Below are 25,122 nucleotides of genomic sequence, written 5' to 3' on the forward strand. Positions count from 1 at the left end.
AGGTTTTAAAACTGTGATACAAGGTTACATAGAAAAACTTGCAGTTAAAAGTTAATTCTATGACTTAGCAGCTGGAAAATGATTCCTAGCTTTAGATTTATAAAGTAAATTCAAGGACGCCTACATAGTTAATTAAGACTTTTGCTACACCTATGTAAGTAATCTGGCCTAACTGAAGAGATTAGTGTTTTTGTGATAAAATAATATTTAGAAGCTATGTAGTATAACAAAGGGGGAGACACTCAGAAAATATTGCCCAAGACTTAGAAATGGATAGAAGGATTCCTGGGTGTTCTTCCAGTGGAGGGTTAGATACTGTCTAGTGGATTATCTAGGGATTATCTGATTCTATAAGAGTATGCATTGTCTGATTTTATACTGAGTAAGATATTAAGAACCCTGTAGACATAAACATTATCTTAGACAAAACTGATAGTGGCATAAATAGTTCTTGTCTATAACAATGCAAATTAAGTTTATATGTTAGAGTTACAATGATTTAAAACTTATAGAAAAGTTTACTTCAAACATTATATTTTATAAACTACAAGAAATCAACCAATTTTACATATATTAGCAAATTCATTTTTATATTTCCAATTGCTTCAAATTCTTTTTTGAATAAATCTTAAAAATAAAATATTTGATACATGTTCATTTATATTCTCATAAATGTCATATTTTTAACTTTTAAAAAATATTCTTTAGGACTGCAATATTTAGGAAAGTGTCTATGTACCCCCAACATTTAATTTTTCTTGATATCTCCTAACAGTTTATGTTGCATGTATATTGCTTATAACACTACTTTCTTTTTTTTTTATTTTTTTAATGTTTATTTATTTTTGAAAGACAGAGACAAAGACAGAGCATGAGCAGTGGAAGAGCAGAGAAAGAGGGAGACACAGAATCCGAAGCAGGCTCCAGGCTCTGAGCTGTCAGCACAGAGACTGACACGGGGCTCAAACCCACGAACCGTGAGATCATGACCTGAGCCGAAGTCCGACGCTTAACCGACTGAGCCACCCAGGTGCCCCAACACGACTTCCTATCACAACAATATATATTTTGATAATATCAGGGTCATATTCTCTACATCTAGAAGTCTCCTTCCTCAACCCACAGTGTCATATTCCATCCTGAAAATGTATATAGAATACAAAGTCAGCAGGAGAGCTCATATAGGCAAAAATTGTCACATCCCTTGTAATATAGTGGATGAAAGAACAAAGAAGTATATTAGAACACTGATTGAGTACTGCAATGTGTTTTTCTTTTATAAATATGTAAACAAACTCACTGAGCAAAAGACTTTTTCAATGGATAAAGTACTGAATTAAGCTCTTCAATGCTTTTACTATTTCACTTGCTTATCTGACTCAGTTAAGTATTAGTTATAAATCATTCATCTCATTCTCTCCTTCACTGAATCAGTTATGTATTGGCAGTTTCTTGAGCACCTATGATATGCCATTCATTACATTATGTGCTCAGGAAAATGAGATGACTAAAACATCCACGTCCTCAAAATGTCTTGTTAGAGGAGTTAGGAGCCAAACAAAAAATTAAAATAGAGTGGATTTAGTAGTGTGCTTATCTTCTTCTACAAATTCCCTTCAGTCTTTTCAAATCCCTATTCATTCTGTCAATCTAAAAATCTATTGGGGCATCACTTCTTTATGGTATTTTTCTAATTCTTCCCCATTCCAGGAATACAAGGTTGTTTTAAAATGCAAAAAACAATTACTGTAGTGCATCTTATCAGCAGAATAAAGGATAAAAGCAACATGACCACCTCAAAGACTCAGAAAAAGCATTTGACAAATCTAGTACCTCATCAAGATAAAAACATTCAAAACTATGAAAAAATATATATATAGGCACACGTGGTTATGTATTCTGAGAACTCCCATGATCTGCCATCTGCAAGCTGGAGACCCATGAAAGCCAGTGGTATAATTCAGTTTGAGTCTGAAGGTCTGAGAACAAGGGGGGCTGATCATGTAAATCCTAGTCTGAGGTTAAAAGACAAATGTCTCAGCTTGAGCATCTAGGAGAAGATAGAATTCAACCTACCTCTGCCTTTTTTGCTTTATTTGGGCCCCCAACAGATTGGATTATATCCACCCACCGTGGGGAAGGTGATTGCTTCACTCAGTCCCCCAATTCAAATACTAAAATACTAATCTCTTCCTGAAACACCTTCACAGACACACCCAGAAATAATATGTAACTAGAAATCTGGGCACCCAGTTTCCCAGTCAAGTTGAAACATAAAATTAACTATTGTGGATTGTCTTCATTCTGATATGGGACAGCTATAAAACAAACAAACAAACAAACAAACAAACAAACAAACAAACTATACCTAATATCACAATAAGAGTGAAAGACAATGTTTTATCCCTAAGATCAGAAACAAGACAAAATGTATACTCTTACCACTTCTAGTTAACATTATACTGGAATTTCTTGTATTGTCAGGGGAATAATGCAAGAAAAAGAAATGAAAGACATTTGGACTGGAAAGGAAGAATTAAAACTATCTCCTTTTTTGAGACATAATCTTATATGAAAAAATTCAAAGCGATCTACTAAAAAACTATTAGAACTAATAAATGAGTTTAGGCAAGTTGCAGTATATCAGATCAATATTAAAAAATCAATTCTATTTCTGCACACTGGCAATGAACAATCAGAAAATAAAATTATAAAAACAATTCTATTTATAATAGCATTAAAAAGAATAAAATACACTTATGTAAAAATACATTTTTAAAAGAGGCACAACATTTATATAATAAAACTTTATAACATTTCTGAAATTAAAGACCTAAATAAATGTAAAAGCATTCCATGTTCAAGGATCAGAAGACTTAACACTGTTAAGCTAATAATTATTCCCAAATAGATATACAAATTTAACTCAATCTCTATTAATGTTCTACCTGGCTTTTTGCAAATATTGACCAGTTATCCTAAAATGCATATAGAAATACAAGAGGCCCAGAACAGTCAAAACAATCTTAAAAAGAAAAAAAAAAATAATGGGCTCACATTTTCTAATTTCAAAGTTTACTAGAGTATTCAAGATTGTGTGGTATATAGATTAGTGGAATAGACTTAAGATTCCAGAGATAAATCCTTATGTTTATGAACATTTGGCTTTTCACAAGAGTGCCAAAACTATTCAATGGAGAAAGAATTGTGTTTTCAACAAATGGTGCTGAGACACCTGGATATTGACATGCAAAGGAGTAAGTTGTCCCTGTTACTCACATCATACACAATAATTAACTCAAGGTGGATCACAGACCTACATGTAAGAGTTAAAATTATAAAGGCCTCAGAAGAAAATGTACTATTAAATCTTTAGGCTCTTAGGTAAAAAAAAAGTCTTCTTAGATGTAATAGTAGTATCACAAGCAACTAAAGAAAAATATTTAAATCAGATTTCATCAAAATTAAAAAATTTTGTGCATCAATGGACATAATTAAGATAGTTGAAAGACAACCCAAGAATGAAAGAAAGCATTTACATAGCATATTTCTGATGAGCTATTTGTACCTAAGAAGTGTAAAGAACTTTTAAAATTCAATAAAAAGATAAATAATCCATTTTAAAATTGAGCAAACAAGCTGACTACATATTTCTCCAAAGATATACAGATGGCCAATGAGCACATATAAAAATGCTCAATATCATTAGTATCAGGGAAACACAAATCAAAACCACAATGAGACACCACTTCATCCTCAACAGAATGGTTATTATCAAAAAGATAAAAAATGTTGGTGAGGATGTGAAGAAAACTAGAATCCTCTATACACTGTTGATGGTAATGTTAATTCATGCATCCATTTGGAAATCTGTCTAGGAATTCCTCAGTGAGCCAAACATAGAGTTATCAGGATTCAGCAATTGTATTTCTAGATACGTACCCAAGAAATATGAAAACATATGTCCATTCAAAAACATGTATATAAATATTCATAGCAGCACTATTTATCATATTCAAAAAGTGTGGTAAGAACATGTAAGATCTCCACTTTTAGCAACTTTAAGTACATATTATAGTACTATTAATTATGATGTTAATTATGTATTCGATTCTTTTAAATGCCTTATATCCACCATGTTAACGAGTGAATAGAAGATGCAGAAGTTTTTCTTCACAGTTCAAGAGTTATAATAACGATACTTTAGAAGACAGTTTCATGTATATACAGAGTACATTTAGAAGTAAATAAAGATTATGGATTTCCAGTTAAAAAGCATTTGAATAACTATGCCCAATAATTTCTCTAGTCATATCATAGTACATTATATTAATATGCTAAGATACACCAAAAGATGTATCCCAACATGGAAAATTAACACAGACATCTTACTGCTGGAGTCTGAGAGAAATTTCTTTTTTTTTTTTTAATTTTAAATTGTTTTTTTTTGTTTTTATTTTTATTTTTATTTTTAGAGAGAAAGAGAGAGGGAGAGAGAGCATGAGCCGGGGAGAGGGGCAGAGGAAGGGTGAGAGAGAGAGAGAGAGAGAGAGAGAGAGAGAGAATCTCAAACAGACTCCATGCTCAGCAAGCCTAATATGGGGCTTGATCCTGCGACCCTGGGATCATGATCTAAGCTGAAATCCAGAGCTGGACGCTCAACAAACGGAGCCACCTAGGCATCCCTGAGAGAAATTTCTTTTAACTACAAAGATGCTTCAATTGTATTACAAATAAATCAATGGCCCACGCTTATTAGAATAAAATGCTGCTGCCGACTTGAAAGGACATAGGCACAACATTGTTTCCACCTGTACACGATACTCCTTGTAAATTCTCTTTGTCCGATAAACAGCCATTCTTTGTTTTTGTGGATACTAATTTTGAGAGGCAGAGTATGTTTCCTGGTTCTCACTGTTGTCTGGACTTCTGTGTTAATTTAGGGGCTACAAATGCTAGAAAATAACTGGGCAAGCAGTGATAAGAAGGGATTATCTGCCAGAGATAGGGGTGGGAGGGAGGCAGGTGATTGAGTAGTCCTCATTTGTCATGGAAATGTTGGGCCCACTAGAAAAGCAGAAGCAGAGTTTCATCTCTGTTCAGAATGCTAGAAAGCTAGAGACTCTGACAGTAGGAGAACTCTGTAAGAAAAAAAGAAAAAAACAAAAACAAAAACAAAACACTTTTGGATATTGAAAATTGGACTACAAACTATGCATGCAATCCTGCTTTCAAGCTGTAGTGGATACAGAGATTTGTTCAACTGGTTTGTGGTCGAGATCAAATCACCATCAAATTCTTCTCACTTAGATTGAGGAAAACCAAAAACCGTTCAAGTAGGATCAACTAATATAGAAAGAAGTGTCATCTTGGTAATTCAAAGAAAAAAAACATATTTCTGAAAATGACTTATCAGTAGCGACAGGAGAAAAATGTGGGAACATATTTTTCAGTCCCAATGTGATGTAAGACTAAGATTTATAAAACAGCTGGAAACTCATAAAGTGAAACAGGTTGGGAATTTAAGTTTTTACAATGTGAGATATTAGTGAAAAAAACTAAAACATACTACCATTTTTAATCTTTGGTTATTGAAAATATGGCGACCATTTCTTTTATGAGAATTTTGAGTAGAGTTAACAGTTCAGTAAATTTAAAAAAAAATTATGTTTATTTTTGGGAGAGAGAGAGAGACAGAACATGAGTTAGGGACGGGCAAAGAGAGAGGGAGGCACAGAATCAGAAGCAGGCTCCAGGCTCTGAGCTATCAGCACAGAATCCCACATGGGGCTTGAACCCACAAACTGTGGGATTGTGACCTGAGCAGAAGTCAGGCGCTTAACCAACTGAGCCACCCAGGCAACCCTTATAAGTGCCCTCCTTAACACCCATCACGTATTTAGCCCATCCCCCACCTGCCTCCCCTCCATCAATCTTCAGTTTGTTCTCTATAGTTAAAAGTCTTTTATGTTTTGCCTCCCTCTCTTTTCCCCCCCTTTCCCTATGTTCATCTATTTCATTTCTTAATTTCCACACATGAGTGAAATCATATGGTATATATATTTCTCTGCCTGACTTATTTCACTTAGCATAATACACTCTAGCTCCATCCACGTCATTGCAAATGGTAAGACATCATTACTTTTAGATGGCTGAGTAATATTCCATTGTACCTATATACCACATCTTCTTTATCCATTCATCAATCGATGGACATTTGGGTTCTTTCCAAATTTGGCTATTGTTGGTAATTCTGCTATAAACATCTAACAATCTTTTTAAATTCTTGGAACATTTGACTCTGATTTCAGGCAACTAATTTCATTGATTATCTTGTTACTGTTAAGAGAAACTGTCTGTCAAATTCACTATGCTTTTCCTGAGAATGTTTCTTGATAATGACTTTGTTGTTGTTAAAAAATCTTTTTATGCAATAAACAGCTTTTCCACTTACCTCTGCCTCAGTAAGTTGCAATTGCCATTTATGGTGAAATCTGTAACATGCCTTCACCCAGACTTTTATTCTTTACTGTTCCAGTTGTATTTGCTTCTCCATTTCTACTCAATTCTGCTTCAATACTATACCTTCATTTTAAATTTGAAAACTCTCCCATATGTACTTTTTAAACTAGAAAAATAATTTAATTATACTTTGTTTAAAATAATAGTATATATTTCAATTGAATTGCCAGTTGAGGCTTACATAGTTACCATTGTAACTTGTGTCATATGCATAGACTGCTAAACAAACACATTACAATGTTACATCAGTACACAGAAGAAATAATTTGAACTGAATCAATCCATTGCCACTGATATCAATGATGTGTTTATGAGCAATACTAAAAATGACACAGGCACTGACCACATGCTCTATAATACAATATCCAACATGACACAAAATTGAAAACAAATATATAATTTTGTGTTTAATGGGAAAATGTCTTACACTGTCTCAGGTTCAAATTTTCCCAATTAAATCAATTAAAATTAGATAAAATTTAAAATTCTGTTCCAATTACAGAATGAATAAGTAATGGGGGTGAAAAGTACAGCATAGGGAATATAGTCAATGGTGTTGTAATAGTGTTGTGTGGTGGCAGATGCTGGACTTGGGGAGAGCACGGCATAATGTATGGACTTATCTAATCACCGCGTTGTCCCCCTGAAACTAATGTAATATTGTATATCAACTAGACTTCAATTTAAAACAAGAAATTTTGATCCTTGGTTGCACTAGCCACATTTCATGTATTAAGAGACATTCACATTTTAGTAAAAGCCATAACAAAACAAAACTCCGGTCCTATTTGTTAGCCTGAGATAGTGAAATTTCTTTGAAGCGTTTTGTAGCGAACTACTGACACGGACACTGTTAAAAGTATTCCCAAATTCAAAGAAAGAAGGTCAGGCAAAACACTCAAGTGTTTCTTTTGAGCTAGTAACAGTAAATCACTGCACACTTATTTTTAAGAGATAGCAGGTATAATAAATTAGGCCTGAGATTTGGAAAGAAACAAGGGTTAATAAGGAGTGAGAAGGATGGTAAGATAGCTATTGCCTGTCTACTGACAACACACATAAAAAAAGGAAGAGTTTAGCTACCATTTTTATTTTCAAAATACAGTTAATTTTGTTCTTCTGGCCATAAGAGTTTTACTCTAAGAACTACATCTTTAGGGCATCAGTGTAGAAATAAATGGAAGCGGCAACTTGCAATGATTGGGCCCCGGAGAAAAAGCAGCTCTGAAAGTGAAGCCCAGCAGGCTGATGCCCATGCACAAGCCCCTTCATTATGACGAAGGTTACATCCCATGATCTCAGGACTCCTGTTTTCAAAAAATTACTTCTCAGACACCTTTAAATAAAGATGTCTTTCTGACTTTGGAAGTTACCCTCCTGCTAAAGCTACTTTACTTGACTTCTTTAGAATAAATTTTGCTGGTTTTTTTAAAGTCACCTCTATTATTTTAATTCATAAACATAAATTGCTCTAGTGTTTTCCCTGGATTCCAAGGCAGATCTCTATCAGGAACATCAACATCTTCTTCAACATCATCAACATCATCATCTTCATCATCATCATTGTCATCAAATTTGGGTAGTCCTTTATGAAACATCTTCCTAAAGATTAGGATGTATCAGGTAGATCTAAAAATTGTTATTTTTAGACATGTTCCTTTCTTAGTCATGGCCTCTTAAGTCATTTTCTTCTATTTTGACAATATGGATACCTTGTTGTTGTTGCTGCTGCTGCTGCCGCTGTTGTTGTTGTTTTTGTATTTTATTCTTTAAAGAAAGGCAGACTGCCACGTGCAGCACCTCATTTGGATGTGTCTGGGGTCTTGGAAGCTTGACCACCCTATGTTCTCCTACTAATGGACCTTGAGAGCCCGTTTGGAGGTTCTAGCAGGGGGGTGCAGCTGCTCGTTTACCCTCGACCAAAGAAAGTCCTCCTCTACTGGGGAAAGTCGCCCTCGTTTCCTCTTGTACCCAGCACACAGCTTTGGGAGGGGCGCACATGGAGCGGTGGGGGAGACAGATACCTGCCTAGCCAGTCAGATCAGCTGAATCAACTCCAGGGATCAATGGGGTGACATGTTGCAGCCAGACAGTCATCACACCCAACAATGTGGATTCCTAATTTACTCCACTAAAATATATTTGCTAGAGTTAGGCTGGGTTAGTTTCTTCTAGTGTTGGAAGAAAAGGCTGATACGATAAAAATATCTGTATGTGAATACCTAAAAAATATGAGCTAACATTGACTCCCCTGACACTAGCATATCTTGGGCATCCTGGAATAACTGAGGAATGGAATTCCAGACTACATGCATTCAATGTCAACTCTATGTGACAGTACAGCCATGCAAGTGTTCTTTTTCATTTATAGACATGGAAAGACTGAATAAACTACAGCTAATGTAGATAAAGAAAGATATTTCTATAATCATTCTTCTAAATATAAGTTAATATGGCTCAACAGAAAAAGGTTAACAACTGCTCCTATATATTTCTATTACAAGATTTTTTTTCTTTTTCACTTGAAGAAAAAAATTATATTAAGAAGTCTAAACAGACAACCTTAAAACTATCTCTCTACCAATTTTCCTTCAAGGTTTGATTAAAAGCATTTATTAAATTTAATATATGAAAGCATTAAATTTCTGATAGTTTAATGCAACAAACATTGAAAATCAATATCTCAATTGTTATCTTAGGTATTTAGGATATAAATGATTTCTTTGCTATGCATGTGTGTTTATATACAAACATATTTTGAAAGTTAGTGGGAGCATCTGGGTGGCTCAGTTGGTTAAGCGTCCGACTTCTGCTCAGGTCACGATTTCACAGTTAGTGAGTTACAGCCCCATGTAGGGCTCTGTGCTGACACCTCAGAGCCTGGAGCCTGCTTCGGATTCTGTCTCTCTCTCTCTCTCTCTCTCTCTCTCTCTCTCTCTCTGTTCTCCTCCTCTTACAGTCTGCCTCTGCCTCCCTCTCTCTCTCTCTCTCTCTCTCTCTCAAAAATAAAATAAACAATAAAAAGAAGTTTGCAATGACTAGGTGAATGGGTTTGGAAATTAGCAAGTGGCTTTTTGTTTTAGACTTTATCTCAAGAAAAAAAATATTTCTGAAAGTATCATGAACACATTCTTATTCTATTTTACTGATAATGAATCTCAGTATATGTGCTGCCAAAGTGAACATGCTGATAATGAATTTTTAAAGCATATTCTTGAAAAAAGCATCGCTACCTGTGTTCAGTGGAAATATGAGATATGTAAAGCTATATACAGGCTAAAAGTCTTTAACACTGAACAAGAGAAAAACAAAATATAGTGAGAAAATACTGGAGGCTTTTGTTACAGGATATTAGGATTTGTCTTTGTAGGTTGGACTTTGACATTTTTTTCCTTTGTTTTCCTAAAATTCTATAGTTCTCATGAGTCATATGCATTATTTTTATAAGAGAAAAAGAAACTTGCTAAAATTACAATGGTTAATATTTATGGAGAGGAAGAGCAATTAAAAATGGGAGTTCTTCTATTTAAGCATTAATTCTGAGCATGAATTGTTTGTCAAAGTAAATCTCACACATTAATAAAAAGACCGTTAATTAAAAAACCATTAATAAAAAGATCATTAATTAAAATTGGATGTATGGATGGAACTGGATTCATGATGCGTTTTATCTTTTCAGCAGTGCAAGAGAGTAATCTAGAATATTTTTTAATAATCTACAATCAAGATTAAATCACAAATCAAACATAAACGTAATTGAGTACCAGCTTTTGGCATTAAGCATAGGTAAACTGGATGTATTTCCAGGAATGCAAGCATTCATTTGGAGGGAAATGGTTTTATCTGCTACAGAGTTTATCAGTTCAACTATTAAGTGCCTTAAAATAAGAATAGCAGGACGTACACACTGGGAGTTTATTACATGTTTAGTGCTTTATGTAAACAATCTATAAAACAGGTAATTAAACCCCCAGTTTATCTATAAAAAGACAGAAGCCCTAGGTTAAGTAAATCCCTAACAAGTGATAGATATGATTTCATGACACAACCTAGTTTATGCATTTAATCATTTTGTTAAACTGCATTGTATTGATTCAACAATCATTTATATCCACTATTAATGCTACTTTCTAATTATTTGGTTTTTATTTAATTGTTTTTGTAATAAATTATAATGAAGCATAAACTCAGAGTGTTCTGAAAGCAGTCAAGGGACCTACAAAGCAAACTAATTTATTGTGTAACCTCTAATTAGTTGTAATTACAATATTTAATAAAGGAAACACCTACCTTTAGAGACAATCAAATCTTTTCACTGAACTCCACTAGTGTTGTGGTATATACAATAGGCTAATGATAATCAAAAGTATTATTCAAATGCTATCAGGAAAAATAAAATTACAATTTATTGCCAGCCCTGAACTATTATTCCACTAGAACAGATTTAAATGGAAACTGGGTATAAGAAAAATAAATCATGTAACCATTCATAATTTAATTCCAATTAAGGTATCATATCTTATTCCTATAGAACACACTCACTCATGCATGTGCATACACGTGCAGACACATTCCCTCATCTGTAAAGTTCTTTACTTATGAAACTGTTAAGGACTCTCTCTGAACACAGGAGGTCAATGAAAGTGCTTAACAGTATGCATTAGATATTTACAACTCTAGGCACTGTCAAAGTCAATAATATCCCAGCAAAAGAACTTGAATTACTTCAGAATCTGACCTCTTTATGACGAAGACATTTAGCATTAATGTTTAATCTAGCCAATATTGCTTTTTGAAAAGCAATATTTTTGAGGAATCTATTATATTCAGTTTGCAACTATCAACACCTCTAAAATTTATTTTGTCTTTTTTCCAATCTATTGGGGTAGAGAAAGGGTATAAAAAAGAAAGGATGCTTTATGAACTGTGTTTGCTATTGGTGAATATGAGTGATGAAGTAATAAGATGATTCACTATCAGAAGGGCTGATGATCCTACATTTTGCACGCTTCCAAGGGGGAAAAGCAGTTCTGTTTTGTCTTTAAATGAAAGTCTATACAGCAAAGATGGAAGCAGTAGTAACAGTAAACCTCATTTTGCTTTATGATATAATGAGAGAACCTACTTAACTACATATAATGTCTTTAATCAGCTCTTAATATCAAAGAACAAAGTGGTATTTTTGCTATTAGGACTTTTGGAAAAGAGATAGGAAAACAAATGAACAAAAGAATGTTCAGCTGACCAAATGTGATAATTAGCTTAAAGTGTATTTGCATCAACAGAAAATAGCACACACCCCCCACCAAACAAAAAAGAAAAAGACATCATGGTGCATGAAAAATCAAGAACATTAACTGCCAAGGGCATAGGGTATTCTGGATTAAGTACAAGTTTCACAGTATTCACTTTAGCTAATGGATAATCTAAAAGGATAATATGTTTTTGTTGATACTCTAAAGTTTGATTCCCCCCTACAAACACACACACACACACACACACACACACACACACTAAACATGATTAATAGATCTTTCTTAGCCACAATCCCAATTAAAATAATTTCCTCAAATAATTTACAAAGCAGAGAAACTGGGTGTTTTGTTTGTTTGTACATTTGTTTTAGAAATACTGAATGATGCTTTTATGCTGCAACTTACATAGAAGAGAAGTTTTCATCTTAATTTTTTAACTAACAAATAAAACATTACAAGTTTAAGTGACAATTTTTATATTTATCTAAGCCTATATTTTTACGTCCAAAAATATGCCTTTCCAAGTCCCTTGCAAATTGTTGCCTAACCGGTGGCTATAAACTTTTACAGTGACAATTATCCATTATGCAGTACTTGACAGGCCAGCTCTACGTTGCTCTATTAACTGACTTTGAGTTTTCTCACTCCCTGTGGGGCCCTCTAGGCTAAGATTGATGAGGTGCAATGTGGTGTTTGAGCTGCCATGCTGACTTGACAAACAGCAAGAGTGGTCCCTGCACAGAGTGGAGGAGGGAGGGCAGAAGAGAGACAGAACCACAGTGTATCCTGGAATGACAACAGCCTCATGCACTTGCCTTTCAAGGCAATTAAAACATTGTTTCTCAGATTTTACACTTCAGTCAAACACAAAACTTCTTTCTTCAATTAGAGTCCCAAAGCTTCATTGGTACATATTGAAAATTAGAGAGGGATTAAACTTTTGTCCCTCAGACATTTTAGAGAAGCGGAGATAAAAGTTGCTGCTCTTTCGAAGTTTAAATACACTGAAACTCTAATAACTTCTTATAATTCCCCAAATGGTGTTATCGCTTACTTTTTAACTATTGAATTCACTCTGGCAGAGCTAAGGTAATAAAACCCATCATCGTCTAATTTTCCCAGACAGCTTGATAGAACCAATGTTCTTAGTATAGATAAAGTGTAATGAAGCACTTTCTTTCCCATAGGAAAGTCTTCAACTCATATGCTTTGATGCCAACTAGCCTTCACATCTGCTGTTTCACCATTGATAGCTGTAACTTGGCATGCTAAACTAGTGTCTGATGAAGCAGCTTTACTCAAAGGCACCATTTTATTTCTTGCAATGGGAACATAGTAAAATGGTGTTGGTTTCCTGTAGGCCTTATGCAAATCCCTGTAATAAACATAGGATCAGGCCTCACATACAATAAATTGTGTGTTAGTGAGGATGGGGGAGAGAGACAATCTCCCTGGGTGAAAGTAACCCCCTTACTATGCCAATAATTTAAATGTATTATAAAAAATTGGTTTAAATATTAATTTCAAACATGACTAATATCAAAACCATATTAGATACTAATAAAAATATAACAACACTTTTAAAATACCAACTTTTCTTTTTTAAACAAAATTTTGCTATTTAACCTAATGTTAATAACTCGTATCTTAAAAGCAATAATGAAGAAAAAAAATATTTGGGAGAAAAGAGAAATGGTATGGCTACAAAAATCTTTGCTAAGATATTTCTTTTAGATTTCTAGAAAATCTGTCTGATGAAAAACAAAGAAAACATCAACTTAGACAGATGAGTATTTCAGTAACAATATTAATCACTAATCTAAACTGACTGCTAGGATACATTGGTGTTCAATCACATAAAGCTTTCAGGGTTTGTTTCATTAAATATGCAGAGAAATCAAAACAATAAACCAGATTATATGTGAACTTGAATACATGAAACAAATAATTCAAAATAAAGTTTCTATTTTTTCTATGTAATCATCGAGTCATTACTTAATTAGTAACTTGCAAGCAAGTTGGCAAGAACAGTTTTTGGCTTGGAAACTTAAGTATATCTGGTTTTCCATCACCCACATTAGAGCCATGTGTGATGAGTATTTGGTTTCAGTATAGATATGCAGAGGGATAATGAGGAATTCCAAAGGAACACAAAAAAATATATCAATTAGAATTGCGTAATAATTTGCCCCCACCAGTTAACATAGGTGCATTCTTTCCACAAGGAAGGAGTGACAGTAGTTCACCAAATACTACAGAATAGTCCTGTCAGCTCAGGAAACAAAACTACAGGAGCCCAAATCTCAAACTGTTGTGCAGAATCTAACTCGATATATAATTACAAAGTAAGGTACTTCTCTGTTTCTTAATCTGGTCCCAGTTATAAACACAAAAGTCACATATATAATAATCCTTCCAAGACTTTAATATGCCTGCTTACTGGTCTCTAATTTCTCCTCCCTCCCGCACAGTGTAAGAACCTGCAATAAGACTTACAAAGAAAAGGTGAATGTATTCACTCCCTAGTTACCACAGAATATATATTTTCTCAACTTTTACTCAGAGACACAACGAAAGTCAGGATTTACTCCACCATAATTCCCTGAGAAAGGAGAAAGCTCTAGCTGTCTTCATCCTGCTACAAGTCAATCCTTATGCCTACCAACTGGGGACTTCCAGGAACAGTGTCAGAAATGATGTAATTGGATCATTAACTCTCAGCAAATCTCTTTTGAACAAAAGGTAAATAATTTGAAAGAAGTAAGAGTACATTCAACAGATTTATCATCATTTCATGCTTCTGTCTGATATTTTGTGAATTCTGGGTTTTAGAACAAAAGAATACCCAAACTAATATGAAAGAAATGAAGTAAATGCAATTAGTTATTAAATACAGATGCCAATAATGAAGGGATTATTTATATTTCAGACAGGGTTAATTTAACCATTCCTGCACACTGGAATCACCAAAATAAGTTATAAAAAAACTCAGATACCAAGAATCTCACCTCCAAATATTTTTAATTCCTTGGCTTGGAGACAGGTCTGGGCCTCAGTATTCTCTAAGAATGATTCTAATGTTCTAATGTGCAAGCAGGTTGAGACTACTGATTTGAACAAAGGGATGTTTTAAAGATTTTTGAAACTTAGTGAACAATATACCCAAATAGGACAAAATAATGACTATCCCTTGAAAAAGAAAAATTGACGTAAAAATCAAGACTATCTTCTTGCTTGTCAGAATAACGTGATCGCCTACCACAGATAAGACCATATTCCTATATGACATCCATGCTGTCCAGTCCCAATGCTTGCAGCCCACCCACATCTACTATTTTGATAGATAAAAGACTGGCCCCATAAGCTGAAGTAGTGCTTTAACTGAGGACACGGATAAGTAGTCAGTATCGCTAACTTTATTTATCAACAAATAAAAACTGTTAAGTCATAAAACTTTGATGCCAATATACATGTGCTCATATTAATATTCCAGTTTTAAACTAGTTTCTAGGCACAGAGACTATAGCCCCCATGTGAAACCCAAAGCTGAAATTTGAGATCTAAATTATTGAGGAGAAAAGGGCAGTGTCATTGTTAAGCATAAATTGACTCCAAGTAAAGAAAAATGACTTGAAAGCAAAACTAGGTGGCAAGTTAGTAACACCTGTATAAACGGGACAACTCTTTTACAAGCAAATATGTAAGAAATAATCTCTGTACTTACTGAGGTACGATAATGAATTTCTAATTATTATATTGTCAAAGAATCCCTCCTGGATAGTGGTGGAAAATAATTAAAATACATATAGTAGTAAATTTGGTATGCAGTGAAAGACATATCCAGTTTCTATCCACACGCAGATAAATAGTTATTGAACCCTTTCTTTGTGATGACCATACTTAACTGGGAATTTACTACATAAACTATGAAAGGCATTTAAAGAATAAGTTCTAGAGATCTAATATACAGCATTGTGATTAAAGTTAGGAATACTGTATTATAAACTTCAAAGTTGCTAACAGACTAGATTTCAATTGTGATAATGATTTGATGGAGATGTTAGCTAATGCAACAGTGATAATCATACTGCAATATATAAATTCATCAAATCAACACATTATACACCTTAAACTTAAACAAGATAAGTCAATTATATCTCAATAAAAAAATAAAATGAATTCAAAAGTCATTTTAGATTATCTTTCTCGTCATTGTAACTATTTTAGGTCAATTTTATGCATATACAAAATGAAACTTTCAAAATATTGTACCACCAATATAGTAAGAGGAAACTAAAGACTCATTTCAGAAAAAAACCTTTTGCAATGTGAAAAGTACACTACAGATGCCATTTTGAAAATTTACTTCTGCAATGTATAAATCTTTTCATGGTAAATATATTATACTTTCATTGCTACTTCTGCTTTAAATAAAAACAACAAACAAAAATTATGTTTTTGAGAAATAAAGAATAATATGAAAAATGTCTAATGAATGGTATATGTTTCTAAATCCATTTATTAAGTACATGCAGTAAACTGCCAAATTTTTTTACATTCTATCTCTCAACTCAAAAATTACTTCTGTTCTTTTGGCATTTAAGAAGCAAAACTCACTCAAGCTTTTGAAAAATCATTACAGGCATGCCACACAAGCAATTCAGGCTTAAAAACCTATACTGCCACCCCAGCATAATTTAATTTTAGAAGACCATTGAACTGATAAGCTCAGAATAAGCAGCAGATTATAAAGAACATGTTATAACTATATCTGCCCCAGTGGCTTAAAGCAAATGTTTTAGAAATTTAATATGATCAAACAGTTGGGGTCATGTGGGTGAGCCAAAATGACTAATGCACTTAATTCTTCTGAGTAATGATGGTTATGCCATCATATCTTTAGCTATTACTTTTATTGTTGATACTACGAGTCCCTTGGTTATTGCTTTCATAATTAATAAGTCACTTAACCTCTCCATGGCCCAGTTTCCTCATCTGTTAAATGAGCATAATGATAATTGCTTCCTACCTTCCTCAGGGGTTGCAGTAAAGATTAATGAGTTGGCATTTAGAAAGTACTTTGAGTTCTCCTAAAGAGGGAGACTATGCACAAAGAAAAATAAAACAAAATCCTCTGTGGCTAAGTACCAAAACATAAAACTTTTCCTCCAGATGGATTAATCCACTTGCTTATATTCCTAACACTACAACCTATACTTCCAAGTAAACTGACTTTTAACCCAAAGTCAAAAATGGAAATGCCATAGAGAGCTACATATTTTGAAAAGAAAAACTTTTTTAGTTCTACAGATTAGCAAAATTTGAAAATAATCACACAATCTACCTAAAACTCTCTGTCATGGGTTTTCCATCAATGGATGCTATAGTCATTGTGCCATGGGATAACTGTACAGAATTAGGTAAAAGAGGTGAGTTGGTGCCATAAAGAGAACCTAAATACGAAACACTGATTTAGGGTCACATACTAAATTACAATGAAATCATTAGAGAGAAAATTGGGAAATAGGAATCAATGAAAATAGGGGGAAATAATATTTTTAAAGTGTGCCTTGTCGTAAGTTAAAAGATTGAAATGCAGTAATAATCTTTCGGACTTGGCCAAAGAAATGTCTACACAAAATGACAAAATATTCAAGGAATCAGCTAGTTACTTTCAGCTACATGGGATAAGGTAGTACAAGAAAGAGATCACTCATCAGAAGAACAACAAAGAGAAGGAGGAGAGGGAAGAAATAATTTAAAAGAACTGGGCTGTTTGCAACCAGTACTTAGAGGTGATATTGTAGAGTTAGAATTTGCATGGTTGGGTATTTTTAAGCATTCCTAGTCTTCAGTGTCTCAAGTCAGTAAAAGTTCTCCAAATTGTTCCAACATGGCACCATTTCGTAATTAAAGAACAAATTATGCACGTTGCTCGAGGTACTTCGTTCAGCCCTCTGAAAAAGTTAAGGCAATGCCTTGTAGATTTTCTCCTCCAGCAAAGAGCTTCTATTCCAAAGTAACAATTAGTTTAGAGAGAGGCACATTTGAAAAAGAACTGTCCCAGTGGTTTTAGATTATAAATGGACTCACTTGGATACATTTGAAGGCCACAAATGTTTAGCCAAAATGGTATTGGCAAAAGCACTGTCACCCTGGTGTAAGAGAAACAGAGTCTGTTCAAAATGTACTAAAGTCTCTGGGTTTCCAAGTTGCTAGAAATAGGACTGCTGACTTGTAAGCTAAATAAAGGTTTATGTTACACGCCACTAAGAGATTTTTGCTGTTTGTCAAGCAACATCATTGTGGCAGTCGATAACTAATAAAGCCCAAACCATACACAAAGCCTGTGCAGGGAACTAGAGATTCAAACGTGAATGATATAGATTCAATCCCTGCTATGCAGTGTGGTATAGAAACACAGGAACCAAGAAGACAGCTTGGGTTGAAAATTCAATAAGAACCGAAGTAAAAAGTGCTCAGAGAATATAAAGGAGTACCTTACCCAAACTGAGTAGAACAGGTAGGGGAAGGATCATGAAAATTTGATAAGTGAGGCATGAATTAGTATCTAAGGAATAAAGAGAATATAACCAATTTGGTTATAAGAAGGGACAGGGATGGGAAAAAAATGTGTAACAGGCATTGGAGAAGGAGGTGCATCATTTACTTGTGACAAACCTGGGAGTAGCTGCAAGTGTGAGAGCAAGTGGCTATAAAAGAAGCCAGACCATGATGACGAGGCAAACAAAGGCAAGAAAAATGTAACATAAATTAAATCTCCTTACAGCTTGCAGCCCACTGACACTTACCTGAAACATGTAGAGCGTGACCTTCCTCAAAGAAGGCCGCCTTACTTCCTTAATGTTTTTGTTTTATTGAAGACCAGAAGTAACCTAATCTTAACAGTAGCTAGCCCCTCAAGGTTCTGAAAGCCTTGCTTTCAAATTCCTTAGAGACTTACACTATCCCTAACTCCCTCTAACTTAAAAGTATATAATCAACCCCAGGGCAGCTCTTTCTGCCCATGGGTCCTGTCCCCATATTTAATAAAATCATCTTTTTGCACCAAATATGTCTCAAGGATTCCTTTTTCACCATTTGCTCAAGACTCTCAACAATGAGGTGTCTACAAACACACTGAGAAGCCAGGTTTATATCCTAAAGCAAAGGGGAGAGGGCAATTTTGGAGGACTTTAAGTCACTCTGGTAGCAGCATAGAGAACAATACAGACAAAATTGGGAGAAAGAAAAGTTAAATGGTTACTACAAAACCCTAGACAGAGATGACACTCGTTTTCATAACCAGGACAGTAAACAGTAAACAGTAAACAGTAAAGGAAACAGTAAAGGAAATAGATATATAGGAGATAGAATGGACAGGTGCAGGCAGTGCTTGGAGATATAGGAAATATGTTTAAGATTTAACACAGTTCTTACCACATAAGAGATGATCGGTAATTATTTCTTGAATAAAAATTTGATATCTTACAAATGAACATGTAATTGAGAACATAAGGTGAATGGCAATACTGCCTAAAATAAGACATCTTAGTCATTAGGCTAAAAAAAAGGTTAAAGTTAAGGATAAATATTTTTTATATTAAATATTTTTATAGGTCCCTTTACCTCTGCTTTGCAATAAATTCCCCAAAGAATTGTTAAATGCACCTCAATATACCATTTCAATCTACACAGTCTAGAAAAGAGCTCTCATAGTTTCTTTTTATTTCACTTACCAAATTACCTCCTCTTCATGACAATAATTTTCAGAAGACTGAAGCAATTTCAATTAGATAAACATGATGTGATCTCTTCTTAAATCTATTTCAAAATTATTTATCCTACTGTGGGCCATAGAGACATAATTTACTTGACTATGTTTAAAATCATCCTAAATTCTGAATATTTTTAATTAGCCATGTATTTTAGTGATGCTAATATATAACCTCCGTCAAGCATTTACTAGATGGTTAGCAAACGTGTACAGCTTTCATTTAATATTCAAATAATACTTTCAGAATGGTCCTGTTAGTCATTCCAATGTAGAAATGAGGAGTCAGAGGTTTGCAAGGAATAGTATCTTAGCTAAATACAGCCAATACGTGGTGGAGCCAGGAATCAAGCCCCAGTTTCTCTGATTTCAGGTTTTTTTTTTCATCCATAACAATTATTCTGAATTTTAGATTTTATTATCAGAAGCATTAAGTGATATGCATTGTATGTTTGATACTGTTTAAATTTCTTACAATATACGGCAGAACTTTTTAAAATAACCATAAAAAAGGTATCTCCTTTGACACCATCTTTTTTGGAAGGACAGACTGTATTTGTATACATAGCAAGCTTGAGATTTCAGGTAGACCAAACCCAGAGAGAGAATTGTCAGGAATTGGAAAACTTGAGTCATGCGTTGCATAGAAGCAAAGTGATTCAGCATCACTTTGTAAAACATAGGACTCACTTTGAAAATACAGGGATTCTCATAAGAAACCATAACACCTACAGGCTCTCACTGAGTTATTTTTGAACATGTGATCTATATGTATTCATTCTCCTAATCTTTATACTTCGGGAGAAAAGAATGTGCTTGTTGCTTAGTAACATTCTGTGTAGTGTTCAGCTCTGGGGTGAGATTTCAGTTGTACTACACCAAGTCCCCAGATTCCGAGAAGGAGGTTTTGACAACTCCTTTATTGTTTTTCAATGAAATCCCTGGGCCTTCAGCTATTTTATCATTAAAATATGATTAAGAATATATATTGGTGATGTCATACAGTTTTCTGCTGTTTATAAAGAATAACTCTGAAGAACTACCATCTGCTCAATTTTGAGTTACTTTACCAGTCATGACTTTACATTTATCTCTGGGAAGAATGCGCATGGAGTGTAATGGATATAAAAGAAGAGAAGAAAGAACTCTTCTTGAAGACAATATACACGTAAGCTCAATAAACAAAGTCAAGCATGTTCTTTGGAAAAAGGATTATTTAATATTAGAGAATGGCATAACTCTGTGTTTTTGCAATACTGAGGACTTACCCCTTTAAGGTCAGGTATCTTGAGCCAGCTCTTCTTGCTTGTAGTAACAAAATTATACCATTCTTTAAAATAATTTTCTGGAACTGAGCATTCCAGAACAATTAACTAACAGCAGGGTCTTGTTAAATTTGTAAAAACAAGATGGAAATTCCTTTAGAAATCAATGCCTTAAGGGTGCTTCCTAGAGTGTTTGTATGCATTGCTGTTAATTAAGAAATAAAAGAATGGTATCAAATGTAAATAGAATACACACACTAGTCCCTGGTTCATTGTGAAGTTGCAAAATGAGCATGCAATTACTTTAATTCCAGATTGTTAAGGAATATATATATTTTTAAATTTTACACCCATGGCTGGTATAAGGGTATAATTTAACAAACTAAAATATGAAGTTGAAATTAGTATCATTTAGGGGTACACTAAAATAACTAAAGAGACGTCAATATTTAATGTATTCTTTTAAATTCTAATTTTTTTTCTAATTTTAAAGTAAGAATTCAGCATGTGATAAAGTTATCAACATAAGGTAATTGTCAACTTAGTGATTATCACTGAGTGGTTTTTACTGTGACTAGTATGGATTCCAGAAGGCCTTAATTCTACAGAAAGAATGTCTGTGCTGTTGGAAACAGAAAATTGTTCTATGTCAATTTTCTCCTGGTGCTAGAGGTACCCTTGCATGTGAGAGAGAAAACAAGTGCTGAAAGAGTAAGAAGAAAAGTCAATAGCAAAGAAAAGTGAAGGTAGGCAAAAAAAAAAGAAACTAATACTGCATAATTTACCTAACAAAATTAAAATTAAAATTAAAAAAATTATTTAAAAGTTTTTAAAAAGAAAGAGAAAATTGAAAAGACTGAAAAGACAAAATAAAGGGGGAGAGAATAAGCTGAAAGATAAGAAAAAAATAATTTTTTTAAGTTCATTTTCTAGAGATAAACCTTGCTCATGGTACAAAAGAACTTTGAAACAAGATATTTGAGTCTTCCGGAATATAAAAAATAAAATGAAAACTCTGATGTATTTTTGAAACAGAAATAGTAACTTCTGATGTCAATCGAATCACTTGGTTTAGATACTTGGTGTTTTTTAACAAACTCTATTCAAAAGTCTCTTGAATACTATAATAATTTTAATGCATCCCACATTCACTCCCTACAAAGTTACTGACACATACAATGTGCATTTAGCATTTCAACAGATGATTTCCTTTTCTAAAAAAAAAACAAAAATAAAACAAAAACAAAAAACAAAACAAAAAAACGCTATATAGAAAAGCTATCTTTATTAATTCTGAATATTCAATGGGGAAAATTGATCAGTTGTAATTAATATAGTCAAATGGCACTTACTGATCATAATATTTTGCTCATTTTTGGTTACTCAACAAATTTGATTAAATAATAATGATTTTCCAAATAAATGTAAAAATACACATTTTAAGCTTTCATCTAGACATATGAGATATTCACTCTGAAAATAATTACATTTTAAGAATTATATAGATTTGACTAAACAATCAACCTATCTCATTCTTTGGATATTTATGTCCTCCAGAACTCTAGAAAAAGAGATGATGTAGTTTTGTGAGAATTTTTACAACAAAAATTATATAATTTTTGGCAAAGTTTGTGTTTTAAGTATCATAAAACCCAGTTCCATGATTGTTGATATAGTCATCCAACTAAACTATGATCTCCTTAAAAGTGAGAAATAGATGTTATTTGCTCTAGAAGACCAATATGTAATGCAATTTCTGGTACTCAACAGGTACGTGATGAATGTTTGATGAGAGAATTTATTTTATAGTTTGATTCAACTATTTAAAAAAGTTACCACTTCTGCATACTTAAACTTCCTATTACATTTGTATGAACAGTGAAGGAAAATACCAATGCTTAAAATTTTGCCTGACATACAAAGAATTTAAAAAGACTTAGTACACTTAGCATAAGTCATACAGAGAAAGACAGATACCATGTTTTCACTCTTACGTGGATCCTGAGAAACTTAACAGAAGACCATGGGGGAGGGGAAGAAAAAGAAAACAAAGGTTGGAGAGGGAGGGAGCCAAAACATAAGAGACTCTTAAAAACTGAGAACAAATTGAGGGTTGATGGGGGATGGGAGGGAGGAGAGGGTGGGTGAGGGGCATTGAGGAGGGCACCTGTTGGGATGAGCACTGGGTGTTGCATGGAAACCAATTTGACAATAAATTGCATATTAAAACAACAACAACAATAACAACATCAAAACAAAACAAAAAGACTTGGTACAATATAAAAGAAATTACGAAGTGATATTGACTCCCTAAAGTGAAATCACCCGATTTAGAGTACAGTATTTTGGCCCAATGAGATCAGCTAGAGTAAGAAGAAAGGGAAAATAAAGAGGGTAAGATACTCTATATGCCTGGAACCTGGTTCAAGCACTTTCCATTCAAGTGTTCCCCAGGGCTGTCCCTCTGGAAACCATTATGAGTTCAGTGGTATAGCTCCTTTTCAAACTCTGTGCCTTACAGAACATTAGATGAATGTGCATCAACAAGAATTGTTTTGGCTTATTTCTATCATTTATTTTCCTTCTTTTTCTGTAGGCTTGTAAACAAGCCTTGTTTCACCTTAACAGAAAGAAATGTGTATATAAGAATATTATGCATGTATGTAATCATTCTATTCCTCTGGAACAGCTAAGCCTGGTAGAGTCTGAATCTAATACTATTTAATATATATTAACAAATATATATTAATATATAATCAATACATTGTATTAATATATTCATTACATCAGGCATATATTGATATATATTATATATTAACTATATTATATTTAATGTAATTAATATACTAATATATTAATATATACTAATAAATGTATAGACATTTACATTCAAAGATAAAACCTTGTTGAGAAAAAAAAATGTTGCCATGGGCAGAATTGCCTTCGAACAAAAAGGGAATACTTGCAAAGCAAGAACTCCTTGCCATTTGCAAGTATTAAAATGTTTTGCCTTAATGACCGTGTATTTAGTTGCACACATACCCCTCTATCCCCTGAGGAACCTGATTATTTTTTACTATTGATTATTATTGATTGTTGATTATTGAGGATTATTGACTATTGATTATTCTTCACAAATTACAGTGTTGCTACATCCTTACATCCATTAAGAGAGGGAGATTTGTTTGCACTCTATCATTTTAATATGTAAATTGTAGACAATCAGTAGGACTTACCTTGAAAAAAGTCATGGTCGCACCATCCTCCACCGCACCATACTCTATCTTGGTTTGTTTAGCTAAATCATCAGCAGAGTCAATAGGGGATTCCATGCGCTCCACTGTCAGAAAGGCGGCTAAGTTAGCAGTATACGAAGAAATGATGATAAGTGTGAAAAACCACCAAATGCCTCCCACTATCCTGGTGGAGAGCGCTTTGGGCATGAGCTCAGAACCTAACAGAGATTGGGGGGAAAAGGTGAAACGAATACAGAGAATTTGATCAGCAGTCAGGTACTTTGGTCACAGTGGCAGAATGGAATCACTGTGTAATAAAAGCTTAAATCATAGGTTCACACATTGCTTTAGAAAGCAAGCAACAACCATTGGGAGAGCAGAGGCTAATTTCAGATAATAAACCATCTCTTAGGACACTTGTTAAGTATAGTGGCAGGAGACTTAAGTTCTATCTGAGACAGGACAGATTAGTAATAACCCTTATAAAAACAGCATTAGAAGGGAGAAAAAAAAAATATCTCTAGTTTATAAACTACTTGTATGGCTTTTCATATTCTTGTTAATTACTTTGGTTTTAGAAGAAATGATTTAACATACATTCAAACCCATTTCTTAACACACTTTCTATAAAGTTTCATTTTTTGATGTGCATGAAAGCATAAATTTTGTCTATTTTGCCATTTTAAAAAGTTATGTGTTACAAAAATAAATTTCAATTACCTATATTCCTTGAGATATGAGGTTTTAGTCCAGGTTTATTTTGAAATAAGGTAGTAAATTATTTCCTTATGTACAAACAAATGTCTCCCATCACTATAGTTATCCTCAATGAGAAGAATCAGAATCAGAATAAACATATTGTCACAAATTTATTTTTGCATATATATAAATATTTCATAAATATATTACAAACATGGCTGGAGTTGCCTGCTCATGCTATTAATAAGAGAATGGGATCCAAGAATTCTATTTTACTTTTGATTATTATTAATTTAATTAATTTAGATTTTAAAATAAAATCCTGACAATTTTAAAATCAAGTCTTATAGCTTTACAACATTGTTTAAATT

The 25,122-nt window shown here is 33.6% G+C and overlaps 1 protein-coding gene across 3 annotated transcripts in view; it reads right to left on the reverse strand.

The window, feature by feature from the left end:
• Positions 1-25,122, reverse strand: part of GRIK2 (glutamate ionotropic receptor kainate type subunit 2) — a 670,079-nt gene that overhangs the window by 102,118 nt on the left and 542,839 nt on the right. For all 3 annotated transcript variants that reach the window (XM_047102336.1, XM_047102337.1, XM_047102338.1), the window contains exon 13: positions 24,053-24,270. In XM_047102336.1, coding sequence (XP_046958292.1) covers positions 24,053-24,270 — 218 coding nt within the window. The remainder of the gene's footprint in view (positions 1-24,052; positions 24,271-25,122) is intronic.

Source organism: Lynx rufus, unplaced genomic scaffold (assembly GCF_022079265.1).
Source record: "Lynx rufus isolate CCGP_SWC_20201006 ecotype Redwood Valley unplaced genomic scaffold, mLynRuf1.p SCAF_6, whole genome shotgun sequence".
Taxonomy (NCBI): domain Eukaryota; kingdom Metazoa; phylum Chordata; class Mammalia; order Carnivora; family Felidae; genus Lynx; species Lynx rufus.